Source organism: Folsomia candida, unplaced genomic scaffold (genome assembly GCF_002217175.1).
Source record: "Folsomia candida strain VU population unplaced genomic scaffold, ASM221717v1 Fcan01_Sc004, whole genome shotgun sequence".
Taxonomy (NCBI): Eukaryota; Metazoa; Arthropoda; class Collembola; order Entomobryomorpha; family Isotomidae; genus Folsomia; species Folsomia candida.
Genome location: NW_019091196.1, coordinates 9307756 through 9328469, shown reverse-complemented (window position 1 = coordinate 9328469; position 20714 = coordinate 9307756). Strand labels below are relative to the sequence as shown.

The following is a 20714-nucleotide window of genomic DNA, read 5'->3' as shown; positions in this document are numbered from 1 at the left end:
ATTTTTTCCACTGATTTTTTTTACAACAAACTAATAACGCACTGATCAAGTGTGACGAGTGGTGGGGACGTGACCGAGTTTAGTAATGATGTTCTTCATCGTATATGTATTTTTAAAAAGTCGGTGTATTCATCTTCTCCATCGATATGAGATGGAGAAAGAAGAAGCAAGAAAAAAACACGAAGCGAGAGGCGATTGATTTTTGAGCAACAAAAAACAGGATGTGTTTCATTTTCATTCTACTATTTTATTTTAACAGGACAGGAGTGTGTTTAGATATTTGTTGAAATGGTTCGTTGATTATTTATACGTAGAATTAATAGTGTATCTTATTCAAATCTTTCCTTTGAGGTTTGACGATGATGATGACGACGACGGAGATAAAAGGACTGTTTACTTACAAGAGGATGTCGTCTATTTCTTTATACTTACTTACTATCATCTGCCACATTGGAAGCAATCTTAAAAATAAAAAAGTACCTTATTTTATTCCAGGCAAAAAAAACAAATTAAATATTCAATTCTAATAAATTTACACGTACACCTACATACATACAAGAAATGAGTAAAAGACAATAAATTATTTTCTGTCACGTCTACCGACGACCGAATCTCACCCGGATAAACGAGTGACAATGACAAACTGGGCTGGGAAATGAAGAACGAACGAGGACAGGAAATTAATATTCACATTTTTATTACCTCATGCCAGGGAAAGAAGGAGCTGTCTGGTTATTACATATTATACTGGAAATGTTTATGGCGTTTGTATTCCCTGTTTCTTATTAAGGGCCCGGGGGAAGATTTACTTGATTTTATGTTAGCAACAATAATTGCCAGGGCCCCAAGATTATTATCGCTCTGTTAGCACGATTGCTTGACATTAAGTATCTAGGTAACTCTTGGCTCTTTTAACGGTTGCGACAAATGGTGGAGTTACAAATAAAATAATTATTTTTTAAATCGTTGGTACACGTCCCCTGGGCCTGTGTACCAACGACTTTGACCTTTAATAACTTTTGAAAGGGCAGACATAGAGACTTGATTCTTAAAGATGAAATCATCGTAATTTTTAGCTTGATTTTTTAAGCAAAAAATCTCGAGGCTACTATTTCGAGAATTAAATTTGAAATCTGCAGCGTGCAGCCTTTATTTAGCCCGAGTCAGGGTCAGTGTCAGCTTCTAAATTTTAGTCAGACGACCTGCACCAACTACTGACTACTATTCGTAATCGGCAAAAATGTTCCCATAATCCAGCATGCAAAATTTCAGCTCCTTGACCAATTTTAAAACCAGTACGGGTCTCATGGGCCCACAAAAATATTCATTTTCATATTCTTTAGTCTGATGTGCCCTTACCCATGATACAGAATTTCATGTTTATTCTACCAATATAAAAAGCAATGTGGGTCACCTTGTTAAATCTCTGTGGAAAAAATCTTAATATTTACTTCATATTTTTCAATCTGGTCTACCCCCGCGGGGTCATGCCAAATTTCAGTCTTCTATGAGTGTCTGGAGCGAATTTCATCTTTTTAATACAATTTTTAAAAATCGATATGGGTCACCCCTTAAAGGTCCCTCCACATAAAAATGTTTTAATTCATATTCTTTCATCAGGCATTAGCAATCTCTGCACTAATTTCAGCTCGATTGGATAATTTTCAACAATCGGTATGGTATCGGGTCCCTCCAATCGAAAATTTTCCCAATTTAAATTAATATTCTTCAATTAGACACCATTAGCAATCTCAATGCCAATTTTCAGATTTTGAAATACTCCACCCACCCAGATGACCACCACCGGTCAACCACTTAATCGATTTCGCCCATCTTCAAATTTAACTCCTCATTTGCCACATACTACACATATACCAAATTTAAAGTCGCTAGGACAAGTTTAACGAAAGTTATCGTAAAATGATCAAACGGACAGACGGACGGACATGACAGTTCCATAAGCACTTTGACTGAAAATTACATTTCCAACTGTAACCAATTAACCAATTTCAACAAGTTTTAGTTTTCTAAAAATGAAAATTTATTTTGTAACTCGGCCATTTGTCGTAACCTTATAGATTGATAAAGTGTCAAATAATCTTGCTCTGTTAGGTTACGACCACAATTAATTGACACCGTTTCTATGGGACGTTCAAAAGCTTTGGTTTTGTCACTGCTTTTGAAAAAGTTTCCCTCAAGTCCCTCAAGTTTTTGAAAAAAGTTGTTTCTTTTGTTCCATGGATACTCAAAATGCAATTCCTGCCATTAATTTGGCAATTCTAAGCCAATTTGTCCTCACTTTACGACCAAATATCTCCACTGCACAAGAGGGCAGATCGTCAAAAAAAACTCAAGTAAAATCTAAAGATATGATTAACGCATTAAACATAATTTAAAAAATCTGCCCTCTTGTGCATTGCTGAATTTTATCGTCAAAGTTGACGTGATTTCTAAGCAACTTCCCCCAGGCCCTTAAGATTTCTTGGCGTCAAGGTCGACAATCGACAAACATGAACCATGGCAAAAAGATGCAATGTATTTCATAGATTGCGTTCTCCATTAAGAGCTTGGCACCAGACTAAATCTTGCCCGAGACAAAAACAGGACAGTTTGACTTTGGGTAAAGTTCCCAACTCTTTATTTTTAGGAGAAAGGTAAATATTTTTAATTTTGGTTTTAAAAATTTATGGTGCAAATGTAACAAAGTAGTTTATCAGAATATATATGTAAATTAACTTTGTTTCCAGTTTAAGATCACTGAAAGAAGAGGAATGGGTGCCTCGGTATCAGCTGCGGGGTCGCACAGTACGGCGCCCCCACCATCGAACATCGTTTTCAATTCTTCTCCGACCACACCCAAGGAAGACAAGTATAGTGCGGAGCCAAACTATGGCTTTGAGGGGAAACAGAGGAAGGAAAGAGGTGGGTTTATTAGTAATATTAATCACAATTAGTTGAAGGATGAAAGACAATATCTGGTGCTTGCTGTTTATTTATACTTTGCAATTTTTGTTTTAGTTCCTCCCATGACGCTGGCGGAAATGGCTTCTGCGAAAATAGAGCCAAAATATCGAGACTTTTGCGTCCATAAATTAACTGCCCTCAAGAAATGTAATAAGGACAATTTCCCATGGACTATGCCATGTGCAAATGCTAGGCATGCATTGTTTGAATGTCAATATGAAGAGTGAGGAATTATTTTTAATTATTCTGGGCCGTAATGGTTGGTTACATGAAGAAGTTAATGTCTTGTTTCAGTTACCTCATCCGAATGAAGGAATATGAAAGGGAGCGTCGTCTACTGCATCGTAAGCAGAGGAAAGAGGCTGCTTTAAAAAAGAAGGAACACTGCTAGACAAAGCTGTATTTGAATTTCTAGACCAGATTTGATTTGTAAATTACAATTGTGTAATATATTGATTATAACATCGCGAATGTAGGAAGTTCGACACGTAACTACTCAAAATTACTTAGTCATTAACTTAATTAAGGTTGCGTGAAAATACCAGTAAATATTGTAAAATTCTAAATGTGCTAACCTCTTCCGGACATTGTAGCATAAATCACCATTCATCTATTTCGGGGTGGTTATATTAGGTATTGGAAAAGCTTTCAGCAGAAGCTCCTATATAGAAAACAATCATACAATCATACGGGTTATTGGTAATTGAGTAAAATAGACGCAAATTTACATATTGGTCACCTTATTCAGTCTAACTTTTTCATATGATTTTTCGACCCAATTAATTATTTCATCTATTGAAGGAAGCTGCATTTTAGTTTCGACATTTCCTCGAACATAGTCCAGCCAAAATTCTTCCATGCAACTCTGCAATTAATGATTAAAACTTTGTAAAAATGGTTGAAACTCACCATTCTGCTGACTGAGATCTAAAACATACCAAGAACTCCCTTTTAATTCCAGAACTATTTAGTGGCTGCAATTTGGAAGAACATCCCGAAGGAAATATCTCAATATTGAACGAATCTGAGGTATATTTCGTCTTAAATTCATCGTGCAGTTTGTAATCATCCAGTAGTAACAGTGTCATTTCTTTTCCATTTCCAAGAACATTTTTTACCCAGATAAGCTCGTGCCACTTTTCCAAACAGCTAATTGTGGGTCCTGTATTCTCACCATAGTATACAACGACAGAATTGTGATTGGGAGAAGAATGCACTTGGAACAGGTCACATTGATGCTGGCCCTAATAGAAACGACAAACAAGTTCTATAAATCTAGATGGTTTTCTTTGTTATGATTAGTGTAATATAATAATCACCTTCAAAATTACAAAAGGGGGAAGCAGATTGCCATCCGCCATCAAAGTCAAAATGACAGTAGCATCGCAATTAGTGATGGAATATTTCCTAATTCGTGGCACTTTCATTTGATCTGAGGTTGTGTAAAGATCGAAAAAACTAAGCGGAATTTCGTCCATACTACCAATTCCGGATGGAACGTAGTTGACAAAAACGTCATTTTTCATACGTTCATTGAAAGACTCTGCATCTTCATTTAACTGAAGTGGTAGTTGGCCAGTGTAAATATCATCCCAGTTGAGAATTAGGTGATGTCTTTTCAAAAATCGCATCGCCCATCCACCAGACGCACAAAATTCTGGCTTGATTTCGGACAAGTTCGTTTGAGCAAACTCTTGCAGCTCAGGCACTGATACGGCATGATTTTGGTCGTACGATTTTAACATCCAAGTTAGAATAATGTCGTCCATGTCCTTGTGGGGATCGTTTGTCAGGCTGAAGCGTGCTGCAAATCGGCGATACCAACCGTACGAACATTGCATTGTGGAGTAGCCCTTGGCTCTGAAAAAATACAAAAGGATTGCTTTTGACCAATTTGTAAGATGGTGGTATATTTTCAGAATGACTAACCTGTACATTTCTCTTGCTTTATTTCGTATAATGGAACTGGAAACCTTAGTCGGAAGTTGAGCTTGGATCCACTCGTAGAGTTCCTTTTCAATTTCAGGATCTATTAACTGCTTCGTACTTCGAGATGACAAACTTAGGACCTCTGCAGATTCTACAGATACGCCAAAATCGGACGATGTCGATGATGGCGAAGCTAGAAGATGCACCCAATCAAACACTCTGCGCTGTGAAATGCACATCATTCTTGACACAGCTCGTTGTCCATACAACTTTGCATATTGGGCGACTTCTTCCTTGAACCAACTTGGATACTAAAAATAATAATTGGGTACTAAATATGAATGCAATTTCAGAACAAAATACGTATTTGGATTTACACTCGTGAATTTTACGAAAATGCCTGTCTCACAAAGTTTGGTGTGCGTATGTAATTTTTGAAATTATACAATGGGGATTTTTAAGTTACCAAATTATTAAAATTATTATTTATTTCAGTCTTTATTGTTTTAAAAACATGATAATAAAATAAAATGCATTAATAACTACCTACAACTGTACTCTACCTCTACCCAAAGCCATGGCAGACTCTGCCAGACTTATTCTTTCTTTTAGCGTCTCCATTGTCTCCTCGTCCAAGTCACACCCCACATTTTCGCCATCAGAAGTTATAACATTTTCTTGAAGGAGAAAATGTCCCATGAAAAGTCTCAAACTTTCTCTAAATAACATTAAATTTTCGGAAGCAGCAGTTTTCAAGAAGATTTCTTGCATATTGTCGTCGTCTTTTTGAAGTAGGATACCACACAATACTTCTTTGAGGAATTTTAACTTGGTTTTGTCCATTTCCGCGTACTCGATAACTTTCAGAGATGACAAAGCCAAGCTTTTGTCATTTATGAGATGAACTAGTAGCTTAGCTAGATTGATGAGCTGGTAAGACTCGAGCTTATCCAAGTCCTTCAAACGGTCCCACAAATTGTATTGTAGAGTTAGCATGTGCTTTCTATCAAGAGTGCAGAATTTGGAAGCGACGAAACCATAATACGGATTGAACTTCTTTTCATGAATGCAACAATATGTAGTCACGTGAATAATTTCTCGCTCTTGATTGTGCTTTAAATCCAGTTGGTTTAATTTGTTGAAAGCGTCAACATAGTCCTATGAAAAACATATTATTATAAACGACTTGATACAAGATAATTACCAAGTTAATTACCTCAGCCGTCATTAAAATGAAAAATACAGTTTTTCTTGTTTCTGTATTCATTCCTAGTGCTCGAGCTTTGGACATAAGTTTTTCATTCTGTTGCTTATCTTTGCTAAATGTTGCGGCATCAACGGACTTGGTATCTTTCTCAGCATCGCCGATGTTTGACCAGGCCGAACCAACAATCCACCAGCGACCTTTCGTCTCAGCTATAATCAAATTCGTACATAAATCAAAGGAAACATTATTAGCTTATTTTTATCAATTAACAAATGAATAGTCTTAAATAAATATTGCACCATTGAGAAGATCTTCGAGTTTGATTTTCATTGTGCTGACATAATTTCCTTTGTGAATATGCGACTTTAAGTTTTTAGCGAGATGATCACCAACGGAGGGGTCATAATTAGGAATTTTTGTCATATTATTGTTGCGAATTGCTGTCACAACCTCCAGCATGAATTTCACTTTGGCACTGAAACATACATAATTGCAATTATAGTAAAGAAAGTGTGATAATGTGTAGTCAGGTTGCTACCATACCTGTTTGTAGTACTAGTCTTGCTAGCAGTTGCTTTTTGTTGGATTAAAATGATTAGTGCTTTCAGCTCTATCGGGTCATCTTTTCGAAGCCGAAACCCAATACTTCTCAAACACGCCAAAATCAGTTCAACGTCAATTGGTTTGAAATTACTTGCCAGAAGCTTCAAAATGTCATATAGAAGGCCAGAATCTACCACCTAGGAAAACAAATTATTCGTTACTTACACCAGCAATGATTTTATAAATTTCTAATACAATGAAAATTTTTGCAACCTTGAAATGGTACATAGACGAAATTAAAAGCAACAAATTCTCCAACTCTTTACTATCATCAATTTCTGTATCGGTAGAGTCATATTTTGTTTTGAAGTTGTCCACAAATTTTTGAAGAAAAAATGCCCCTGAAAAAGTAAAACGTATATTTTGAAAACTGTGTGCTAGAAAATATTAAGTAAAATGAGATTTCGATTTGCATTACCTATTTCGGTTCCAATGTTAGCATGAAGTATAGCGATTAACATTACATGTTCTAAAATTACTCGATCCGGAATAGCAACCGTTCGCACCAATGCAACGTTTAACAATTCCAACATGCATTCGTTAATTTCATTTCGACTATTTTCCATGTAAAGCTCTTCAATCTATAATGCAAATCAAGGTTATAGTGATTTGAATATTATCGCGAATGAACCATAAAATCAAAATCAAATATAAATACCTGTTTTGAAATGGAATTCATGTTAGCTTCCGACATTCGATTTAGTAGTCCCTTCAAACTTCTTGATATCCTATCCTTTTGGGTAAATTTTCCCCTCTGATTTGGAGGAACGTATTTCCCAGTGGGAACAACTGTCACTGGTTTGTCTGCCGTTTTGACCGGATCGGATTTTGATACGTTCGTCGTGATTTCAGTGGGATTTAATTTTACATCAACCTGCACAATAAAGAAAACCGCAAGTTAATTTGCAAACAATGACACATATTTACAACCCAGTTAATTCCAAAAATACATACCACAGATCCATCCTTTCTTCTCATTCTTCCATAAATATCTTCCCACAAGCCCTCGTCCTTGGTTTTCTTTTTCTTCTTTTTTGGCTTTGGTGACTCCTCTCCGTTATCGAGACTTCCTTCATTTTCTGATTTATCCAAGTCACTGTCTTCAGTATCGTCGCCAAGGTCTGAATCGTCACTTCCTTCAGGAATATCACTTAAAACCTCATCGTCACTGTCGTCTTCATCAGCATCACTCCGTTCCTGTTCATCTTCTTCACCAATTTCTTCATCCCCAGATATATCATGGTCATCTTCCAAGTCGTCCATACTTTCTTCACTGTCTTCATCGTTATCCACGCTTTCATCTTCATCATCGTCATCCAATTCTTCTGCCTTACCCATGCTTTTACTAATTTTATCCAACTTTTCATCATCTTCTTTTTTTGTCTTTTTTCTAGATGATTGACATAATTCCAGCAAATCTATTAAAATAAGATATAAAATATAAGATATAAAATATACTCGTTTCTCCTACAGAGGATCTCATAATTTTCATGCCACTTACAATCCAAACCATCCGTTCTAAAAGAGGCTGGTATTTTTGCCTTCTTGTTCAATTTAAGCCTCTTCTCCATTTGTGAAATAAACTTATCTTCCTCTGCATTTTCCTCCAGAATGCGTCGTTTCCTCGTCGTCATCATCTCTTTTTTCAATTGCTCCAACTCCTTGTCGTCCTCCTCCCTTTCCGAAGCAGCTCGCGCACTTGGGCCAGGTTTGTCACCCTTATTTGTCACTTTCGGAAGTGCCCTTACATATTTTCCAGTTTGATCGCCATCACCGTCATTATCTTGACCCTGGTTATTCTCGTCTGCTGCTTCAGCCATCTTTTTATTATTATTTCGATTTCGCTTCCTATTCTTCCGTACCCGTTTCTTCTTGCCGGGCTTTTCTCCAGTGTCTGGCGTTTTTCCGAACTTGTTCAGAATATACTTATGTTTCGTGGCCTTTTTATTTTTACGTGTTTCTTTCCGCAACTCTTTCCTAGTTTTAGGCTTATCTACGGGCTGTTGGAAGCGTCCTTTTCCTCGACCCCCACCAACAGATTTCTTTCGGGGAGGACTGGAGGCTCGTTTCAGGATATGTGTGAGATTGTGTTCCGCAGCACTTTGATGTAGTAAATGCTTAGATTTCATGGTTAATTTCACAAATTTGTGTTCGATGATTTTGACAATTTCTTAATTGCAAATTATTTCTATACACTTTAATTGTTATATTCAATAACATGCACATACAAACAACTCAGTGAAAGCAGAAAGTGTGTATTAATTAGAATTTCTAACTTAGAAAGTGAAAATTCGTAAATTTGAGTTTCCGGCTTTCACTTGATCACATCGCGCACATGTTGATTGCAATGTGCACAGCACACTACGCAAAATGCGCTTCGACGATGTACCACTCCACCCCGTCAGCAATTGCAGCTCAATATCAATTATTTTCTCAAGACGTTTTTAGTCAAAAATTTTGACTCAAAATCTTGTCATGACTGGTTGCCAATTTATATGGATTAAATTGTTATGAGTATGAGCGGCGGTAATGTAAATTAACTACATAAGTTAAATACATTTAACAGATTCATGTGAAATAAAATTGTGCAAATTGCAAAATATACACAAGATGTTTTCGATTTCGATTTGAATGACCTTCAGCATGCCCTAGTCTAATTATTTCTGAAATAATCCGTTGAATTACCTTGATTCTAACAGTCGAGGCAGCCGCAGCATCCCCTTCTTCCGCAGTTGATGTGATCATATCATCAGCAGCAGCATCATAACTTTCTCCATGAAGTCTCCTTTCTTCGTTCTCCAGAAAGTTTCTATTTTTTCGCACGTTTTCCCACCAAATCGCCATCCATGATGATTTTTTCGCCCTGGTTGCCAGTAATGATGACTCCAAAATACACCCGAGTTCTTGATAAAGGGTGGCTTGAACTTTGACCACGTTATTATCATTGGCCGAGATTAATCGGACATTTTTCATGCATTCTCTTAAAGAATCGTCTAAACTGGAACTGGAAGCCTCGTTAACTTTAAATGCTTCACGTGCCGAGACAAGTTGCTTAATTTCTAATTGTCTCTTGCGTTCTTGTATCCACTCTGAAATTGTGGTGGGATGAATACCAAACTGTTTGGAGGCCTCGACATACGACACACCGACATTTGCGTCATTTTCACTTCTTTTTCCGAGAACGTAATCAACAACTTTCTGCTTGAATTGGGGTGCGTAACGCTCTGTAAATCTTTTCACAGGAAAACTCTTTGACGTTAAATTATCAGAGCGAGATCCAGAAGGAAGTTGAGAATCCATTGGAAATATATTTCAGAAAAGTTTTGTGTAAATGGAAAGTTGATGGAATCATCTGATGATCTGTTTTTTTAGGGATGAGAGAAGAGGAGTAAAATGAGGCAAGGAAAAGGGTACAGTACTTAATTCGTCTCTTTCTTTTGGTAATAAATAAATGGAGATGTGATTTCATTTGGAAAGATGATGTGATGATTACAACTCATGCAAAATGGTAGCCAATTGGTTAATTAACAATTAAATGCTTATATTTATTAAATTTTTGCTTCATAAGCTTTGTAACAGATCTAAGGAAGACAATTCCACCGGTATATGTATAAGTAAAATATCATGTAGGCACCATACATTTCATTATTATAGATTTGAGTAATCGATGGATCACTTTTTAGCGATACCCACAATATGTGGCGCCATGAGAGTTGCCAAGAGCTTTACTTTTCCCTTCAAATTAGAGTTATCCAACATAAATTCTCTGTAATCCACGGTGGAAAAACCACAGAGAGAAATTTCTGAACGAATAGGCAGAAATTTGCAACCGTCGCAGAGCCATGGCCAAATCCGACTCCATGTTAAGGCCTTTTGGAGTTGGGTGCGATGTGGGACATATTCGTCTAATAAATGTTCCATGAAATAGTATCGTCCTCCCTGAGTACGAATTAGAAATTTATATTTACATCCAAATTTAACTGAATCGTGAATGAATGAATTCCTCACAGGGACAAGAACTCGTCGAATTTCTCTCAGAACACTTTTAACATTTTCCACCGAACATAAAACGGTGGTGGTGACGACAACATCCACACTGTTAGAGGCGACACCTTTCAGATTTTCCCCAGAAGAAACAATGAACTTTTCCAAATTGATATCTGGGAACTGCACACACGTGAATTTGAAGTATGAAAATAGTTAGATATTAGCGGCCTATATAATTTGTCGAATGACAACTCTTACCGACCTTTGATTTATTTTCGTCAAAATATAGCTTAAAGTAGAAATTCGGGTCAACGAGAACTAAGCGACATTGTTGGGGATAGTATTTGAGATTAGTTCCTGTATAAAGTCATTATTTGCCTAAATATTACATATTGCACAATTATATTCCATAATCATGTTCAATCAATTACCTGCTCCAACTCCAATTTCTAAAATTCGAATTACTCCTTTATTTCTCAAATCCACCACTTTTGACTCGATCTGTCTTAAATCGTCGAATAATGCGTCTTTTATGTCAGAAAGGAGTTGTTCATGGACTTCGGCGAATTCCTTCATCATCCATTTGAAAATTCTGTCGAATGTAAAAATAAGTACAATAAGACACTGCAATTTTGAAAATTAAATATCCATCAATATATTAACATATGCACAAAATGTTCCGGACCTTTTTTGCAGATCTCTCAATGAATCTGTCAACACAACAATAATAACAAATCCAAGAAGACCGAATGGTATAAAATACGTCCATAATGTATCTCGAACCAATATATCGAATTTGGACATTTTTCTGTCCTGGAATGTAAATTGGTCCTGCGTTTGTCTGAATGTAACGTTTCAGTTTAAAGTCTCAACTATATGAGCATGCGCGTCTTGTTCCGAATTATTCGTGGAATGATCCCAAAATACCAAACTCTGTAAATCCAAATTAACCAAGTTAAAAATAATTTTTATTTTCTCAAGTCTTTCAAACCTTAACCCTGAGGTAAGGTCACATTAAAAACCTACTCCAAGCAACTTTGCGGGGCCTTTTAAGACGGCATTATTACATAAAAGCCAGACTCTAATGAACGATTGGCATATAATTTTTAGCTCGGACTAGGGCTTATGTAATCGACCTGTCCGTCTGTCTGTCTTTCCATAACTCTCGAAGGAGTAGGCTGAATTTTACCAAATTTGATACAGACATGCATCTGGGCATCGACCGAGTTCGAAGATGGGTTAGTGTTTCTCACGGGTCGGGTTCTTGCAAATCCGAAACCCGAACCCGAACCCGATGCCACTGATCCGAAACTTGAGGGCAACCCGAACCCGAAACCCGTTTGCAACGATCCGAACCCGAACTGGCGGATCAAATCCGAAACCCGAACCCGAAAAACCCGAATATATTTTAACTTTAAGGGGTGACTGGCTTTTTAGCTAAAAATTCTTTGGAAGGTTTCAAACAAACAATACTTCTGTAAATATGACCGAGGAATTATAATTAAGCACATTTCTGCATAAGTACATAACTCTTAATTCCTTGACCATAATAATGCTATCTCAAAAAATCGACCATGAATAATGGCTTTCCGTGACATTCAGAAATTTTTAAATCAGTTGAAAACTGAAAATGATTTTCAGTTTCAAGTTTCCAATATTAAAGTAAGCTCAAGCTAAATATTTTGCAAATTTTTGATAAAAAATATATTTTATTTTAATATTCAAACCATAACACTAATTGAAGACACTTGTGAAAAGAAGTTACGACAATTAAAAATTTGAATTATTTAATGAATTACTGCAGCATAACCGTCGTAGCAAGTTTGGTTAACACTTTATTTTCTTTTTTAATGTTTTCGTGTTCGTTGTGGCAAAAAGTTCTTGTTGGTTCGGGTTTCGGGTTCTTAGTCGGAACCCGAACCCGACCCGAACCCGAAATTTTGGGATCACATTTCTCGGACCCGAACCCGAAATTTTGGGATCACATTTCTCGGACCCGAACCCGAACCCGAAAGTTTCGGGTTCAAAAATTTCGTATCCGAAGCAGGACCCAAACCCGATCCGAACCCGAAACCCGAAGTAAGAACCCGAACCCGTGAGAAACACTCGATCAAAAAACATTTAGACCAATGAGTGGTACCCTGGACACGACTATCACCTCGAAAGTATCCCTTGTTAGCTAACTTTTAATTTCAAATTCTTTGATGAGAAGCCACTAATTGTAAGTATTACCGTGCCGGATTTCATGTTTTTAACGCAATTTCTAAAAATAGATATGGATAACCGCATCAGATATAAATTTTACCAATTTCATTTCATATTGTTCCATTAAGACCCATTTGCAACCTCTCTCCCAAATTTCACTTCGATATGACGATTTTGAAAAATCAGTATGGGTCACCCCATAGGGTCCATCAAGATTAAAATTTTTCCAACCTAAATTCATTTTTGTCTGTTACAATCCACTAGCAACCTTTGTTCCAAATTTCAACTACCTACTACAAATTTTAGAAATCCGTCGGGTCACCCTATCGGGTCTCCCAGGTTTAAAATTTCTGAAACTCCACTCCAATTTAAACGCTTTGAGGTCAGTCGCAATCTTCATACTAAAATTACTTAAAATTATTACTATAGATATTTCTCAAGCTACAAATATTTTACTTACACTTAAATAATTTAACCTGCTCTAAAGGTTCTTGGTAGTTAAGGGCAACGCATTTGGATGGAAATGACCCCCACCGGCCAATTACTTGACCGATCATGCCCATCCCCGAACTCATCCTTACTTTTGACCCGAAGATGAAGTGTGCAAAATTTCAAGTCGATAGCTTTTGTTTAAAGAGAGTTATCGTGCGCACAGACGGACGGACAGACAGACATCTTGGTAAATCTATAAGGCCATCTTAAAAGGCCTAAAACGTAATCACCCGACACTTATCAGCTTTGTTATCACTTATCATAAACTATTTCGCAATACAACTTCCCCATTTACTTTCTCCTCCCATGAGAGATGTCTGATCAACACCAACTTTCTCCGGCTTATCAAGCCAAGTCCGTCACACAATTTGCATGATTATCAATTTACATAATAACACATGCTTAATTTTTTACGGATTCATTCCCGGTACGAGTTAGAAATGTTCACTCTGCCGCAACAGCTCCATCCTTGAGCCGACTTATGCAGCCGCCACCAAAATCTCGCTTTCTTTCTTCTTCTCATCCTCGCCTCGTACACTGTGCTCACTCTTCTCCGTTCTCCTGCTACGAAGCTCAGCACGCGAACCAATATTTGGAAATTAAAAATTTCACGAAATTTCCTAAAATATTAATCTCTGAACTCATCCCACCACTTGTGCAACCCTTAGAGAAGACAACTTCGCAAAAAGTTTGGTCAAAATCGGACCAATTTTGGAACACTGGACAACTTTAAAACCCGTAAAAAAGGTATGATGATGACGGTATTTATTGAAAGGGGTGATTTTATGCATGCATGGTAGCGCACTCTGTGGGGAATTTGGTAGGCGGCGATGAATTAAAAAATGGGTAACGTGACAGAAGTTCGTAAACGTTTTTTTAGTAAATGGTTAAAGACTGGTTGGTCAAGGTAATTGTGGAAATTGGTATTAATTTCATGAAATGGTTGGTATTTTTCGTGTACTTTGAGTAAAATCGACTCGGATATTTTATCGATCATCAACTTGTTGCGTACGTACAGTCATAATATAGAGCTACATAATAATACGTGCATACTCGTAACCGTAACCGAATACCATTTAGTGAATTAGTGAATAGTTAATTATGCAAAGTTTTCTCAGAGGCTCTGAAAACCACACTCATTGGAGAGGTTTCAATTTACGCCATAATTAAACTTCAACATTGGCGCAAATGTAGGATTACGTATTGCTGGTGTGTAGCTTCGCATTAAATTTGATTTATGGCTACGTTGGTGGCGTTTTAATATTATTAATTAGCAATTTCATAATGAAAGTAATACATGATTTAGTTATGCATTTAATTACATACATATTTTTTAAATACAATTTATAGAATAACAACTATTGATCGCATCACACCAAGACGAAAGTTGTCGCCTTAGACGACTGATTTGATTTCCAAGATGAACAGTCAAAATCAACCCCAACCGCAACAACCATGTGTCGTTCCTGTGAACCCAATTCAACGTTTGTCGCAATCGCCAGCCGTATATTCTGGTCCGAATACTCCCATCAGAACAGCGACTTACACACTTGTCCAAACTCCGTCAGGATTTACCAAAATCCTCTCAGCTTCCCCCTCTGCCAACAATGATCAACAACAACAACTCCCTTCACCCAACTTGAACAAAAGCAACTTCCGGATTGTTCCCCGACAAATGATGAGCGCCGGTGGGCAGGTTCGATATGTGGTGAAAGGCCTCAGCCTGAATACACCAAACAGGTTGAAAATGAACATGAATGGTGTTGGCGTCAGACAACAGTATCAGGTACAACAACAACCATTTGGGAAGCAGCGACAGGGGTTGATTAACGTGGGGGGTATTCCGGCGCTCAGGATGATTAATCCACAACAGGCCCAACAACCTCAGCAGCAGCAACAAGCACAGCCAGTCACTTTTAAGAGAATGATGGTCAATCCGGATGGCAATTTAGTTGCGACAAAGAAAATTCCCGTAGTAAGAGTTGACTCCCCTGTATCAATTCATAGTGGTGGGCCAGCTTCATTGGAATCTTCACCAAGAAAAACCACAAATACGCCCCCATCATCATCTGCACCAAAACCTGCGAAGCGAAAAAATATCCGTAAGTTAAAAATTTAGTAATATAAAGATAACAACTTAAATGTAAACATCTCATATAATTCAAATGTGGATATATTTTGGGTATAGAAATGCGACTTCGTTGCCGATCTCGACCACTGCCACTGCACGCTACGTATTTCGAAAATAATGAAATTGTGGATAAAGATGCTGATGTCATATTTCTCTGTGGAGATGGAGGTCGTGTCAAGGCTCACAGAATTATCTTGGCTACACAATATAAATTATTGACTACTGCATTTATCGACCAGGTAAAACAATTACTTGAGGAATTTTTTAATTGGTTAAATTAACATTGTCAATTACATATTGGTGAAATTGATTTATTTTCAGCCTGCTCATGAGATCAGCATGGTCTCTGTCCCCGACAGTAAGTAATTAGCTTAATTCAGAACAACAGTAATTATGAGCAATTAATTAATTGTCAACAAAAATTTGCTACTGAAATTTCATAGTTACCAGCGACACGATGAAACTCATCATTCTCTTGGCTTACAAGAGCGACGTTGTCATCAACTCGGATCAAATTGAGAAAATGAAAGACTTCTTCGAAATGTTTGGAATTGATTTTAGCAATTTGGCTGTCGAAAGTAATGGGAATGGGAGGAAGATGGACGTGAAGCCTGGAAAGGTGACGGACGACATTGGACGGAATTATGATGGGGGTGTTGAAGGCCAGCGAAGAAAGTTGGTCCCATCCTTTACTTCACAACAACTCACAAATTTGCAAAAGAACAAGACTGTTGGCAACTATAGGCCGTCATCTTCAGGACATTTAGATTCGGATGAATATGCTGAGGGATATGTTATGGATTCGCAGGGCGAATTATACTCATCCGATTCTGACGGCGAGCAAACTTTTAAAATTCAAGGTTATCCTAGTACGCCAAGAAATGATGGTAACATTGTAAGTACAAAGAACATTAACATAAATTATAGTTGCATATCTACAAGTGCAACTATTTAGATGATTATTTACACCAACAATTATGAATCTATAATTCGATTTTCTAGGAACGTCGTAAATCAAAGCTCACCCCCAGAATTGAAACTGAGACTGCTGATGTACCAGACACTGAAACTGATGAAACCTTGCTAAAGGAATGGATAGACATGGTTGGAAAGACTGAGCCAGATCCAAAACGTCCTCGAATTATTGCAAAACCAAAACTCCAATGTAAAACTTGCAGTGCTACGTTTTTTAAGGAATCAGCCTGGAAATGGCATCAAGGTAATCATAATAGCATTTTATCATCCATTGATTAAATTGATAAATTAATTATGTTTATGTATAGTAACAACTTCTTACTTAATTTAAAGTAATACATTTGTGTTTATCCAGATCGCCACGTCAGACATGGAATCTACAAATGTTCTCTTTGCGACGAACTGAAAACGACCGCTCGCACCATTTGGAACCACGAAGAAAATGTTCACAACTTTATTGGATTACCACTCGCTGAAATTGAAGAATCGCCCATTGCACCTCAAACATCAGGAAGACCTCGCTTACCACCTCAGCAACAAAGTAAACCTAAATTGGTCCCTCACAATGTCCTCCTCGCTCAAAAAATGGCTCAATTGAAGCGAATGAACCTTGCAAGTAGCCAAGCAAACAAACTATCCGGTAAAATTCTCCGCACATATAAAGGATTTCCACAAGCAAACCACGCCATAAAAATTGGAGAGGCGTCCGAGTCTGGAGAACTAGACGCAAAAAAGATAAAGCAGCTTCATTGGCTCTATGTTTGCGCGAGATGTGACAACTGCTCCGACTCTGCTGACAAGGCTCTATTGCATTTCAAGAAATGTTATCCTACTGGCGAATCTCTCTTCGAATCCACCGTTACAAAATATCGCCAAGGATTTTACGGGCGAACCAAATGTCCACTCTGTCCACGAAAATACGTTTCAAACGGAGGATGGACAATTCATGTCGGCCACCAGCATCAAGGATACCGACAACTATTCTCACACACTGGAAACTTGGAGGATAAACTGAAATGTACCAATTGTAACAGGAAGTTTGGATTCCCTGAAGAATTTCACTTTCATCTCCACCAAGGGGTGGAGTGCATAAATAACCCCATCAATGAGGAATCAATGCCCTTGCTGACTGCCAACAGAAGCATATCACGGGCTGAAGCCAGTGAAGCAGCAGATGCAATGGTGTCACCACCATCATTCTCGTCATCTGACAATGATCGCACAAAAAAGATCCAACATAAAGGAGCCGTTCTTGCTGCCGCTGCTGTTGTTAATAAAAAAGAGGACAAAAATACCACTGCTAAACCGGCGAAACCACAACCTGTCATTCCAACTCCTACACCTCCAAGAAGTGCTCGAATTGCTAAGCGTGCGTCTGCACTATTGATGGCCAAAGTTTTAAATGATCAAGAGGACAGTGACGATGAGAAGGATCGAGTTCCTGTAAAACGACGAGCATCTACTGCCGTTGCTGCTGCTGCTACTGCTGCTGTTTCGCAACGTGAAGTGCCTCCGGCAGATTGTCCATTCTGTGGTGAATCTGTAGCTAATATTTCACAGCATTTGGCCATCGATCACAAAGATATGGATCTCAGCGTTGAACGGATTTCTGAAGAAGACTTAAAGTGTTGCCGATGTCGAATGACTTTTGGAATCCCAGATTTGTTTGGGCATCCTGGAATTTGCCGAAAAGCTTCACAGAAGGGGAAAGACGAGGAAGCAAACGTGTCCACGCCGGTCGAAACACCGAAATCAAGTAACAAAAGAGAGAAAACTGTCCATGAGCCAATTGAGATTCCTGCTGGGGTTGGTTCCTCCTCAATTGATGAGATGGAATACAGTCTGGACGAGCTAATGACTAAAGAGGTACTCGAGAAAGCATTGAAGTGTCCCGTGTGCAAGAAACAAGGTGGACGAATGGGGGATATATCAATCTGTCTCAAGCAGCACGGAATAATGAGATGTTCTCTTTGCTTCAATACGTACTCTCAACGAGAACATTATGACCAGCACATGAAAAAGTGCCACTATGCCACCGGGAGTCGAGCAAAGTGTCTCTACTGCCCGGACAAAACGTTCACTAATATTGGACAATGTGTGGGACATTTGCACAACTTCCACTGGGGAGAAGTACTGCAAAAACCAAAAAGAGGGGGGAAAGCCGCAGCAAAAACAAACAAGCAAGCGAGGGGTGTAGAAAAGGCTGAATCAGAGGGAGTTTTGACGCCTGGAGAAGGTTCAAAAAATGATACCGAGAGTATTGAGGATAACTCGGCTCAATCGAAGGGAGACGACGTTCCCGAAACTACTGAGGAATTGGGACGAACTGATGAAAAGGATGATGATGGAATCGAGCTTGACCAGGATGAGGAAGCTCCAATGGATGTGACTGATTCTACAACTGTGACGACCACGGACACATCTCATGATGACGATGATTCAAAAACTGAAGACGTCTCACAGATTGATGACGAAAATGATAACGATGAGAAAGAACGTGATGATGATGATGCAGATGCAATCATGGGCGAAATTAAAAGCGCAACCCCGCCACCACCACCAGGAGAAACTTTAGTAATGGCCAAGAAGTCAGTCGTGGCTCCACTGATTGATTAATAATGACGATGATTTACAACGATGTTGCTTGATTAATTTATTATTTCTACCTAATTTTGAAAGATTCTTTGTTTCTTTTGTGTTCATTTTCATGAGCACTAAAAATACATGCGTCAGTAGTAATTCATATAAATACATACATATAATTTGCAATGATTATAATGCTTTTTTTATAATGGTAGATCTCTAGTATATTTTATTCGATAAAACAATGATAAATATAAAAATTTCCTTCAAAACAACAATATAATGACTTTCGAAGATGACTATGATTCCTTGATGAAATTTTTTTCTCAAATGATCTTGTGGGATTTTTCTGTGTAACTTCCAATTTTTGTACCTCATATTCTTGATTTATGTTTCGGCTGGCTACTTACAAATGTTTTTGTGAATCTGTCACTAAAATACAGCTTTTATTTTACGTTATATTTTTTGAGTAATGTATCCTCCATGATACTTAAAATTATAATATTTATACATTATTCATTTCTTATAATGCTTCTTGTATTTTCTTCTAAAGCTGTAGATGAATAAAATTTTAAAATGCAATAATGTTCGAATCGAATAATCTTTATTGTGCACTTCATATGGTGTACATAGTAAAATATATGTAGTTGCATCGATAGTTCTAGGTCTTCCATACTATTAGTAGTATAAGACTATTTTTGTAGAAAGAACACAGATGAGGTTGTCAAGGGGCCTATTCGATTTATCGTAACTGAAGACTATAGTTTCACGATTGCTTGACATTTAGTGCCTAGTTACCCTTAACGGTTGCGACAAATGGTCGAGTTACAAATAAAATTATTATTATGATAAATGGGTTTTATTTACACAGTCTTTTGTTAACAATGATTAATAAGTGTGTAAATATTAATAAAATATTAATTTTTAAAATTATTTTAAAATTGGTTTTTCTCCCATGGACGAAAAACCAATTCTCCAGCCAAAATATTAAAAAAATAAATTGTAACCCACGACAATTTTAAAATGAAAATTCATTTGTAACTCGGGCATTTGTCGTAACCCAATATTATTTGACACTTTATCATTCTATACATGTTGCGACAAATGAATTGTTTCCAACACAAATTTTCATTTTTGAAGAAATTAAATTTTAATTTTATTATGTACTGAAAAAATGGTGTGAGTGGACCGTTGCTAAGTTGGAAGATTGGGATGACCCCCTAGGTCAAATCCGGGTCAAGTGATCTCACACCCTCCAGTGGGGTGTCAATCGATCGGTCTAGATCATACGATCACTTTGGTATATTATAGAATTTTGTGAGATAAGAATTGGCTGTGAAATTCCTGAAAAACTTATATTTTGGAGATATTCTTCAAAATCAACGTTTTAGTTTTCCGAAATAGTAGACTCGAGATTTTTAGCTTAAAAATCAAGCTAAAAATTAGGATGATTTCATCCTCAGGAATTAAGTCTCTATGTCTGCCTGTTCAAAAGTTATTCAAGGCTAAAGTCGTTGGGCCGGACAAGGGGACTTTCGGCCCAAAGATTTAAAAATGAAAAATTTTTTTCAAAATAATTCATTTGTCGCAACCGTATGGGGCACCGCCCATAGAAACGATGTCAGTTAATCGTGGTAT

The 20714-nt window shown here is 37.5% G+C and overlaps 4 protein-coding genes and 1 long non-coding RNA gene across 12 annotated transcripts; 2 read left to right on the top strand and 3 right to left on the bottom strand.

Moving 5' to 3' along the window:
- Window positions 1-222: 222 nt before the first annotated feature.
- On the bottom strand, window positions 223-703 carry LOC118435187. The gene is made up of 2 exons (XR_004834565.1): window positions 543-703; window positions 223-461 (listed from the first exon to the last, which is right to left on the bottom strand). It is a non-coding gene; the product is annotated as an uncharacterized LOC118435187 (long non-coding RNA).
- A 1820-nt stretch (window positions 704-2523) lies between these two features.
- LOC110848717 (NADH dehydrogenase [ubiquinone] 1 beta subcomplex subunit 7) lies at window positions 2524-3538 on the top strand. The gene is made up of 4 exons (XM_022095997.2): window positions 2524-2654; window positions 2748-2922; window positions 3019-3187; window positions 3259-3538. The coding sequence occupies exons 2-4, from the start codon at window positions 2772-2774 to the stop codon at window positions 3353-3355; spliced, it is 417 nt and encodes a 138-aa protein (XP_021951689.1). The 5' UTR covers window positions 2524-2654; window positions 2748-2771; the 3' UTR covers window positions 3356-3538.
- Window positions 3539-5347: 1809 nt separating this feature from the next.
- On the bottom strand, window positions 5348-9065 carry LOC110848820 (nucleolar MIF4G domain-containing protein 1 homolog). Its single transcript, XM_022096142.2, has 9 exons — window positions 8205-9065; window positions 7658-8121; window positions 7362-7577; window positions 7122-7284; window positions 6917-7044; window positions 6644-6840; window positions 6400-6575; window positions 6110-6309; window positions 5348-6051 (listed from the first exon to the last, which is right to left on the bottom strand). The coding sequence occupies exons 1-9, from the start codon at window positions 8830-8832 to the stop codon at window positions 5440-5442; spliced, it is 2784 nt and encodes a 927-aa protein (XP_021951834.1). The 5' UTR covers window positions 8833-9065; the 3' UTR covers window positions 5348-5439.
- Window positions 9066-10223: 1158 nt separating this feature from the next.
- On the bottom strand, window positions 10224-13924 carry LOC110848062 (methyltransferase-like protein 7A). 6 transcript variants are annotated; one of them, XM_022095165.2, is made up of 6 exons: window positions 13802-13924; window positions 11376-11623; window positions 11122-11282; window positions 10953-11047; window positions 10712-10870; window positions 10224-10642 (listed from the first exon to the last, which is right to left on the bottom strand). In XM_022095165.2, exons 2-6 carry the CDS (start codon window positions 11492-11494, stop codon window positions 10376-10378), a joined length of 801 nt encoding a protein of 266 aa, XP_021950857.1. In that variant the 5' UTR covers window positions 11495-11623; window positions 13802-13924; the 3' UTR covers window positions 10224-10375. The 6 variants fall into 6 exon arrangements, with proteins under 6 accessions (XP_021950857.1, XP_021950855.1, XP_021950854.1 ...); XM_022095163.2 differs by having other exon boundaries at window positions 13618-13841; XM_022095162.2 differs by having other exon boundaries at window positions 13683-13840.
- Window positions 13925-13935: 11 nt separating this feature from the next.
- Window positions 13936-19658, top strand: LOC110848061. Of its 3 annotated transcripts, none has more exons than XM_022095160.2 (7): window positions 13936-14134; window positions 14738-15489; window positions 15576-15757; window positions 15840-15876; window positions 15962-16413; window positions 16521-16737; window positions 16849-19658. In XM_022095160.2, the coding sequence occupies exons 2-7, from the start codon at window positions 14808-14810 to the stop codon at window positions 19107-19109; spliced, it is 3831 nt and encodes a 1276-aa protein (XP_021950852.1). In that variant the 5' UTR covers window positions 13936-14134; window positions 14738-14807; the 3' UTR covers window positions 19110-19658. The 3 variants fall into 3 exon arrangements, with proteins under 3 accessions (XP_021950852.1, XP_035707344.1, XP_035707343.1); XM_035851451.1 differs by lacking the exon at window positions 13936-14134 and adding an exon at window positions 14275-14294; XM_035851450.1 differs by lacking the exon at window positions 13936-14134 and adding an exon at window positions 14317-14596.
- Window positions 19659-20714: the final 1056 nt, after the last annotated feature.